The sequence below is a fragment of the Diospyros lotus genome, chromosome 10, assembly GCF_014633365.1.
Source record: "Diospyros lotus cultivar Yz01 chromosome 10, ASM1463336v1, whole genome shotgun sequence".
Classification (NCBI taxonomy): domain Eukaryota; kingdom Viridiplantae; phylum Streptophyta; class Magnoliopsida; order Ericales; family Ebenaceae; genus Diospyros; species Diospyros lotus.
The window spans coordinates 15,006,682-15,016,921 of record NC_068347.1 but is presented as its reverse complement, the minus strand read 5'-3'; the positions used below and the strand labels follow the sequence as shown (position 1 = coordinate 15,016,921).

The following is a 10,240-nucleotide window of genomic DNA, read 5'->3' as shown; positions in this document are numbered from 1 at the left end:
TTATTAACATATTTTAAATTATTATCATAAATTATTATTTAAATTATTTAATAATTGTGATAATTTAAACTATTTTAACAGTTATCATGAAATTATTTTATTTTTATCAATCAAATAATTATTAATATTATTTTCATAATTTATTTTATTTTATTTAACAACTAAATAAAAAAACAAAAAATATATATATAACAACTAAATAAAAAACAAAAAAATATAAAAAAAATGAAAAAACCAGTGGCAGGAGATTCCCCTGCCTCTTCCCTTTCCCCTTGCGAAATCCCTAAATCCCTATTGCCCATCTTCCTCAAGCATATTGCAGCTTTCATCGACTCCCTCAACGTTGTTGTCCTCGCCCGCTTGCTCCCTCAAAGTCATCATCGTCGCATCCTTACTGCCTCAACGTCCGCCGTCGCTGCGTCCTTACTGTCTCAACGCCAACATCGCCTTGTCCTTGCTATCTCAACGCCACTATTGCAGCCTCCTGCTGCCTCAACACGGCCGCTGCTTCCTCCGGGTAGTTCGCAGCCTCTCTACAACACAATCAGTTTATGTTTTGCAGTTATATATGTTTATATATATATGTATTTTGCGTGTGTGTGTGTGGGCAGCCTTCAATTTATGATCTAAATGTTTTTTAAGCCTTCATGTATCTTTTTTAACGTTTCCTGAAGCATTGGTAGTCAAGTATTGTGGCTCTCACTTTCAATTACTTTAGAAACCCATTCCTTCTCATGGGGCAGTGGGAAGGGGATATTTATAAAATAATATAAAATTCAATTATAAGAGAGAAAAGATGGCTGGAAGTAAAGCAACAAACTGAAAATATATATTAGATATATAACTTGGAGATTGAAAAAGTGTGTGAAAATATCATGTATTGGTTTATGTAATTTGGATGAAAAATAGTTTGACAGTAAAATGGCAAAGAAAAAGTATATTTAGAAGAGAGAGACACACTGCCACACGCTCTGCCAATGCTCTCTCCAGCTAATATATATATATATACATATACATATATATATATATATTTATATAGAGAGAGAGAAGGCTGCTAGCTGAGAGCAGTCTTTTTTTTTACTTGCAAAATTGTTGCTAATATATATACATATCTCTATATATATATATGTATTTTGTGTGTATCTAAATGATTTTCTAGCCTTTCTTTTTGGTATTTTTTTATGTTTCCTGAAGCATTAGTAATGAACCTATTTAATTTCTTTGTCTTTTTTGTAGATATCTTTTTTTGGAAATCCTTTTATTTGAAAGGGAAAATGATGGATAGAAATTGGATGAATGAACATAGAGTTAGTAGAAGGTACATGGATGGAGTGGAAGAATTCTTAAGTTTGGCATTTGCTAAAGCGAGTATCAATGGAAAAATAATATGCCCATGTAAGAAGTGTGGGAATGGACTGTGGGCAACTAGGGAAGAGGCGAAAGATCATTTGATATGCTTTGGGTTTATTAAAGGATATACAAAATGGACAGCCCATGGAGAAGGTTCATCATTTGTGGGATTTGAAACACATGCTCCTAATGACCTATTTATGAATAATGAGATGCATGAGTTATTATATGATGCATTTGGCATCCCAAATGAACATGTAAATGAAGATGACCCAATGAATATTGTAGATGAACCTAATGAAACGGCTGAGACATTTTATAAGTTACTTCATGAAGCTAAACAAGAACTTTTTCTCGGGAGTAAGTTTTCATTGTTATCATTCCTTGTTCGCCTATTTCACATTAAATGTCTTGGAAATTGGTCGAACAAGTCTTTTTCAATGTTATTGGAGTTGTTAAAGGATGCATTTCTTGAGAGGGGTAAATTACCAAAATCTTACTACGAGACAAAGAAAGTGTTTAAGGGACTTGGCCTTGAGTGTAGAAAAATTCACGCATGTCCAAATCATTGCATACTTTATCACAAGGAATATGAGACAGCCACAGAATGTTATCAATGTCACACTCCTAGATACAAAATACCTACAAATAGGTTGCAAAATGATGGAGAAACGAGCATAGATACAAGTGAGACAAAAATCCCTGCTAAGGTATTATTCTATTTCCAATTGAAACCAAGATTGCAAAGGCTATTCATGTCTTCAAAAATTACCTCCTTTATGAAATGGCATAAGGAGGACCGAATTAAAGATGGATACATGCGGCACCCGGCAGATTCTCCAGCTTGGTAGACTTTTGACTTCAAGCATCCTGAGTTTGCTAAAGATCCACGTAATGTTAGACTTGGATTAGCATGTGATGGATTTAACCCATTTAGGACAATGAGTAGTACTCATAGTACTTGGCCAGTTATCCTAATGCCATACAACCTCCCTCCTTGGATGTGTATGAAACAACCTTTTTTCATGTTATCATTGCTCATCGCTGGCCCTTCACCACCTGGAAATAACCTTGATGTATACTTACAACCTTTGATAGAGGAGTTAAAGGAATTATGGGATGGGGTAAACACATATGATGTATCTACTAAGGAAAATTTTAAAATGCGTGCAGCTATTATGTGGACTATTAGTGATTTGCCTGCCTATGCTAACTTATCTGGATGGAGCACAAAAGGAAAGCTTGCTTGCCCCTCATGTCATAAGTATACATGTTCTGAACGATTGCAAAAAAGTGGGAAATCATGTTACATGGGTCATCGAAGATTCTTGGATGTTGATCATACCTTTCGTAAGGATAAGAAAAATTTTGATGGTGAGGAAGAACATAGAAAGGCACCTCCACGCTTAACTGGCTCTATGGTGTTAGATGAATTGAACGGATTCAACATAAAATTTGGAAAACAAGTGAGTGATAATCCAAAATTGCCTTACAATTGGAAAAAGAGAAGCATTTTCTTTGAGTTGCCCTATTGGAAGGACAATTTAGTGCGCCACAATCTTGATGTAATGCATATTGAGAAAAATGTGTGCGATAGTATTCTTGGGACCTTGTTGAATCTAGATGGGAAGACAAAAGATCACAAGAATGCACGTCTTGATTTACAAGCGAAGAATATTAGAAGTGAACTTCACCCGAGAGAAGATGGTTCTTTACTGCCTGCTTGTTTTTCAATGAATAAAAAAGAAAAAGAGATATTTGGCAAAGTGTTAAAGAAAGTGAAAGTTCCTGATGGGTATGTTGGAAATATTTCAAGGTGTGTACATCTTAAACCATTCAAAATATTAGGTATTAAGAGTCATGACAATCACATTTTGATGCAACAATTACTTCCATTAGCATTGCGAAAGGTCTTACCCCAGCATGTTCGAAAGCCCTTGATTGAGTTATACCAGTACTTCAAAAATCTTTGTTCGAAATCACTCCACTCTGTTGATTTGGTTCAAATGGAATACCAAATTGCATTAATACTTTGTCACCTAGAAAGGATTTTCCCTCCATCATTCTTTGATGTTATGGTGCATTTACCAATTCACTTAGCAACAGAAGCTAAACTTGCTGGGCCTGTGCATTATCGTTGGATGTATCCTATTGAGAGGTAAGTAATACTCATTGCTTCTATTTTGTCAAATTTTATTTAGATATCATTCATTTGAAAGCAAACATAATTACTTTTTCATCATTGGGCATCTTATAGGTATTTGTCCACATTGAAGTCATATGTAAGAAATAGATCTCATCCAAAGGGTTCCATTGCTGAAGGTTATTTAGCAAATGAATGTTTAACCTTTTGTTCTAGATATTTTGATGACATTGAAACCAAATTCAATCGGCCAAGTAGAAATTCTGATGAAGGAAATGTTAGCAATGTTGAGTTACCAATATTTGCAATGCAAGGATGATCATTTGGAAAAGAAGAGATGGTTGTTTTAAATAGAGAAACATTAGAAATGGCACATAAATATGTGTTGTTTAATTGTGACGCAGTTCAAGAATTTATTCAGTAAGTCAATAATTATTTTCCATTAATTTTAATAGAGTATAAATAGCTCTTTTGTATCCTTATATTCTACTATATGCACAGACAACATGAGACTATAATAAACAATCAATATCCTCAACTTTCTAAACGACAAAGGGCTATTAAACACACCGAGGAATTTACTTCATGGTTTAGTGACATAGTAAGTTTTTATTCAGTAACCTTGGTTTCAATTTTTTTAATTTATTTATTTATTTTTGTTTTCATAATCTTATCCTTCATTTATTTAGGTTGGAGAAATGTTTGCTGCTGGAAATGAGGATATATCTGAAGAGCTTCAAGCTCTTGCTCAAGGTCCTAATTGTGTTGCAAGAAAGTACAAGGGTTTTATTATTAATGGTTTTAGATTTCGTGTGAAAGAAGTTGAGGAAAAGAGAAAAACTCAAAATAGTGGGGTTATTGTTACTGCCAAGACAGAAAGTTATGCTAGCGTGAGGGATAACAACCCCATATCAAGAGATGTCACATATTATGGAGTTCTAAATGATATTTTAGAGTTAGATTATCTCAGTGGTAAAAAAGTGACGCTATTCAATTGTGATTGGGTTTCTCAAATAAGTGGAAAAAAAGAAGATGATGATGGTTTCACCTTAGACAATTTCACTAGACTCATGCCCACAGATGAGCCATTTATTTTAGCTTCTCAACCACAACAAGTGTTTTATGTGGAAGACCCTACAGAAAAAGACTGGCATGTTGTAACAAGAACCACACCTAGAGACCAATTTGATCAAAAAGTCAATTCATGTGAGGATGATATAGAGACTCAGTTGCAAAGCCATGCATGCAATCCTCAAATTCAAGATGGTGACATCAATGTTGATATTACATGGGCTAGGGAGCATGATGAATTTGATGCTTATGGTTGATATGGTTCATTATTATTTTTTTATGTTATAACTTTGTACAACTTTCAATTCTATGCTTTTCTAAATTGAGTTTGTAGTTTTTAATGCTTTCTCCTTTGGGTTTTATTTTCAATTAATTCATTTTTCGTTGTAGAAAACTATATATCAAGATTGTGTTGTCTTAATTAGCTATTTCAATTATCTAAATACTATTTGTGTGTTGTTCCATTAGTTTGGTACATAGAATCATTGTTATGTAACAGTGAGTATTGCTACATTCACACAAATTCAGCTTGATGGCACCAAGAACTAGAATTGGACGTATGTCTGATGGGTTGGACTCAAACCAGTCAAGAAGAGATTTAAGCAACACTCAAACCAATATAGTCTTAGGTAATCTATCAACTTTTCTAATTCAGCTTTGCTCATTTCACTTTATACTTCTATAATGTTTTGGAATAGACAATGGTATCAAGAAGAATGTACAAGGGCCAACATTTATGCGAAAAATTTGGGCTCGAGATAAGCAAGAGGCTATTCAAGTTGAATTTAATGACCTAGGGCAACCTATTGATGAAAAATCATCAAGTGAATTAGCTCACTTCTTAGGGGCTATAGCACGCAATGGAAGATACGCACCATTACATTATAAGAATTGGATCAAAGTACCTCAAACTTATAAAAAAGAGATGTTGACTCAAGTTCAGGTATTGGTGTACTTCATTCTTTATATTATAACAATATTGTATAATATCATTGTTCATGCTTATTCTTCTATCAAATTGATTTGTTTTCTTTTTTTAGGAAAAGTTTCAGCTTCCTCCTGGTCAAGAGGATTGGATATTGAAATCTATCACCAAAAAGTGGAGAAATTGGAAATCTTTTGTGAAAACAAACTATTATGATCCAAATGTATCTCTTGTTGAACAAATGAAAAATGTTCCTGAAAGAGTTCATGAAGACCAATGGAAGGAGTTGGTAACTTTTTGGAATTCTGATGCATCAAAGGTGTGTGTAAAGTTATACTTTAACTTGTGGTATTTTTCAATTAATTACTCTTACAAAATTTGCCATTTATTCTAGAGAGTTAGTGATAGAAATAAAGTGAGTCGAGGACATCAAAAAATGGTACACCGAAAGGGTAAGATGAGTTTCGCTAGAGTGGCAGAGAAAAAGGTAACTTCTACTTCCTTTCAAAATGCTATGTATAATTGAATTTTAATGAAATAAATATTATTTTTGTTTCTCATTAATTATATTTGTCATGATTGGAAGTATTCAATTTTATATCTTTGTTTAACTATTATATAATATATAAATATTTACATTGTATGCAGAAAAAGGAACTTGGCTATTACCCATCACGCTCTACCTTGTTCATTGAGTGTTACTCAAAAGGTGAAACTCCGGGAAATGAGGTAGCTAGTCAAGCAATGGTAATAGTTAAATAAAAATAATAATAATTTATTTGTCCATTTGTTTATATTTATTCTTTGAATATAATTTTTTTTTTTTTGTAGGAAGCAATGCGTGAGTTATGGGAAAGGAGAAAGCTGGGCATGTACGTGTGTATGGCTTAGGTGTTTGTCCTTTAGATCTTTATGGTCCAATACCTAGTCGTGCAACATCTCATAGACTTGCTATGAGTTATAAGAATGAATTGGAGATGATGAAGGAACAATACATGAATATGAATGAGCAGCTACAAGAATTGAGAGCTACGTGCATGGAAAATAGAGAAACACCTAGTAATAGTCATCCTACGCCATCTTCGAACCCTTCTAATCTTGTGTCATCTCTTCAGAGCAATATGGGTTTTTCTTCACCAACTTCAACTCGCCAACCAATTCAAGTAATTTTCTTACTATCTTCTTCATTGTAGTAGTTATGCACATTCGAGGACTACGACTTAAAATTGTTGTTTGGGACATTGTAACTTTAGGCTTTGACCCATTCGACGGTCTTTTCTATCTATTTAGTTTCATCTCTCTTTTTCTTTCCTTTTGTTTTCCATTATTCTATTTATGATGAGTTTTACAAGTAGTGTGATGCTACTTAAATTTTTGTTTTATATATGTTACTTTTTTGTTGAGGATGTTGTTGGATATTGAACTTGTATTATTCATTGTTATTTTGTTGATAGGTTCAAAATAGAGTTTGTTTGAAAAGTATAAATGACCCAACTCAAATTGTAGCAAAGGGAATTGTCCGGAGTATTGATCCATCCACAGAAGTTGGTGGATCACGACTAAGACCTAATTGGTGTGAGGTACATATTCAAGTGGCAGTAGAGTGGGATGAAGAATTGATAAGAAGATATGGAATGTTCGAAACCATTGGAGATGCCCTTGGAGCACATGTTGCATGGCCATTGTTCTTGGTACATTTATACTTTTATATTGTTGATTTCATCTTTCTTTAGAAAAACTTTGTTTCTATTTTACTAAGATATTTTTACTTTCTTTGTGTAGGTTGAACGTGATGAAAGTGATGATTAGAGTTCAATAGATCATGGAGATTAGTTGTTTTGTTATTTTTTTTTTTGGTGTTATAATGGATGACAAATGATGATAATTGTTAGATTTATGGATTTTTGGAGTAATTCTTTTTTTGACAAATCAATCATAGACCATGGAGTATTGGTTTTGTATATGTATATGTGAAGTGGTTTTATTATGTGGTTTGGATTACTAAATTAGATGAAGAGATTTGTGTCTATGTTGGTTGATATCGGGTTTTAGAATTCAAAAATTTGTTCACCAGATCAACCTATTTTGAAAAAAAAGTGCTTAAATTTATAGTTGTTTTAGAGGCATTTTTAAGTGTCATCAGACTCTTAAATTTACAGTTGTTTTCGAGACATTTTTGAATGCCATTACATGCTTAAATTTACAGTTGTTTTTAAGGCATTTTTGAATGCCATTACATGTTTAAATTTACAGTTATTTTCGAGGCAATTTTAATACCATTACATGCTTAAATTTACAATTGTTTTCAAGGCATTTTTGAATGCCATTACATGCATAAATTTATAATTATTTTTGAGACATTTTTAAATGTCATTACATGCATAAATTTATAATTGTTTTCGAGGCATTTTTAAATGCCATTACATGTAAAATGCAGGGAGATATCTTGGTGGATTTATATAGCATTTGTAAGTGTCTCAATAAGCTTTTAGGGCACGAGTAAACTACATATTAAGGCATTTTTAAATGCCGCATAAACCCAAAATTGTTGTAGTGGGAATAGAAAAATGGGAAAATTATTAATTTTAAAAATTTATTTAGAATCTTTGGAAATATATTTTTCAAAAATATATATGCATAAATTTAGGAAATGAATTAATAAATGTGTAAATATATATGTTTGGAAATAAAATAAAAAATCTAGAAATGTATATGGGTGTAGAATATTGGGAATGTGAGGGGGAATATATATAATATTAAATATGTGGATCAGATAAAAATATTAAAATAAATTAAAATCCAAGGATAAAGTTTTAATTGGATAAATATTAAGATAAGGTAAGGTTAGTATTGATTAAGAAATTAATTTGTAAATATTTTTGAAATATCTTAGGGACTTGGGGGAAGAAAATTAAAAATTTTGGGGGGTCAAAATAAAATTTTTGTAAGTTGAAGGGTTCTAAGTGTAATAAAAAAATTATTTAAGTTTTGGTGAAATAAATAAGAGGAAAATTGTAACCTTTTAAATTCAAATTGTCAATAGACCAACCAATGCATATGGCTACTTTGCCCAAGTGGCACCCCTTGTGGGCTTTCCAATAAAGCCCAATAATGAACTTATTGCCCCTTTAATTTCGCCTATAAATTGAGGTTTTTGGACAAGGGTTTGAGGCACAAATTGTTAGTGTATGCCATACAACTTAAATGTTAAGTTGTACTTGATATACTATGATGTGATATTGTTAATGTATGGCCTACAGCTTAAGCATTAAATTGTACATGATATAGTAAAGTTTGATATATTATGAGTAATATATCTATTTGCTTCATGTTTAAGATATTCAATTGACACTTCTTTGTCTTTTAGATTTAATTATATAAAATGTCTAAAGACAAAGTCCCTAGGGATACTTTGTGTAAAAAAGAATTAACTCGTGACTTTAATTGTAAGGTCTTTAATAGACATAAGAGTATACCTTAAAATGTCCTTGATCTAAAGTGTCATTGAGATGTGACATCAATGACGTAAAGAGATCGATATGTGCTATGTTGTCACCTTAGAGAATGTGATAGTTGATCTTATAGGCTGTGGGCATTTGATGCCTAAACTAGTACGCGGGTGCTTGTTGGAGAACAAGTTTACTAGACAATAACTCAACTTGAGGGTTTCAAATTGATCTTACAAAGAGTGTCTAAGGAAATCTCTTGTGGCAATTGTGCAAGTAATCATTCGACTTGAGATCACCATATTGCCTTGCATCTAGATTCATATACTTTGACACTATTATGGAAGCATCTCAATAAGGAGTGTGGGTGTAGTTGTGATTGGTAATGCTATAAAGCATAAGAAGGTTGTGGGTGGTCAAGATAGGATTCATCGACCCCAGTTAAGGGGAGATATGTCTCATGGGCCCTTTGGTGAAAGATGGCTTAAAGTCTATGGCCACAACTGGATGTTGATCCAAAAGAAGTCATATTTTTAGGGGACCAAAGAATATCATGATCAAACTGAAAAGAGATTGACATTCTTTCCATATCCTTGTTTGATGAAGACTCTTTAAATCGATGAAGGAATTGAATTGCATAGGAAAACTATCACTGAAAGGTAACGATTACAACTTGATCCTTTTACTAATTGGGGATTTGATGGGTTGCTAGACTACGCTCTTGGTCTATAGCCTTTGAAAAAGGTCATTATCAACATAAGTAGAAACCTAATGGATCACACACATAAGAGTAAACATCACTAGGTAATGGTGGACTCGTTTAGGGTTTGAGAAAACCTTTATGAGGAGCTAAGATAAATAGAGTCTGTAAATTAGGTTTGCCAAATTCCATTTAAAATCCTAGTTGGATTATGTTACCTAATTGGGCTTTAGGTTTTGATGGAAATTGGTATCTAATTAATTAGGATTTTATTTATAGACTGACCTAAGACTATTGGGGTGATTTAACAAGCTTAATGGACTGTTCTAAAGTGTTTCAAACTAAGGCCCAGATGAGTTGTTTTAAAGTGTTTAAAATTAAGGCCCAAAATGGTTGTTTTAAAATGTTTAAAACATAAAACCCAAAAAGAGACAATAGAAAGAAAAGCCCAATATCATGTTTTAAAGTGTTTAAAACATGGGCTTAATACCATGCAACCCAAACCTTTCAATTAGGGTTTTGTGCCTAAAGGTTATAAATAACCCTTATGTGGTTCTTTTCATCAAAGCCATGAGATACATAGAAAATGGTGCGTCTCTAAGCCA

The 10,240-nt window shown here is 32.7% G+C and overlaps 1 protein-coding gene across 1 annotated transcript; it reads left to right on the top strand.

The window, feature by feature from the left end:
- The first annotated feature begins 225 nt into the window (after window positions 1-225).
- Window positions 226-7,508, top strand: LOC127811129 (uncharacterized). The gene is made up of 7 exons (XM_052350839.1): window positions 226-517; window positions 5,263-5,507; window positions 5,605-5,808; window positions 5,884-5,976; window positions 6,138-6,236; window positions 6,944-7,180; window positions 7,272-7,508. Exons 1-7 carry the CDS (start codon window positions 226-228, stop codon window positions 7,296-7,298), a joined length of 1,197 nt encoding a protein of 398 aa, XP_052206799.1. The 3' UTR covers window positions 7,299-7,508.
- The last annotated feature ends 2,732 nt before the right edge of the window (window positions 7,509-10,240 follow it).

What these genes read in the sequence shown, in the direction of transcription:
- LOC127811129 (XM_052350839.1), top strand. Translation starts at nt 226, where the DNA reads ATGAAAAAACCAGTGGCAGGAGATTCCCCTGCCTCTTCCCTTTCCCCT. An exon ending in ACGGCCGCTGCTTCCTCCGG is followed by an intron (nt 518 to 5,262) that starts GTAGTTCGCAGC and finishes GTTTTGGAATAG; the next exon opens with ACAATGGTATCAAGAAGAAT. An exon ending in TTGCATGGCCATTGTTCTTG is followed by an intron (nt 7,181 to 7,271) that starts GTACATTTATAC and finishes TTCTTTGTGTAG; the next exon opens with GTTGAACGTGATGAAAGTGA.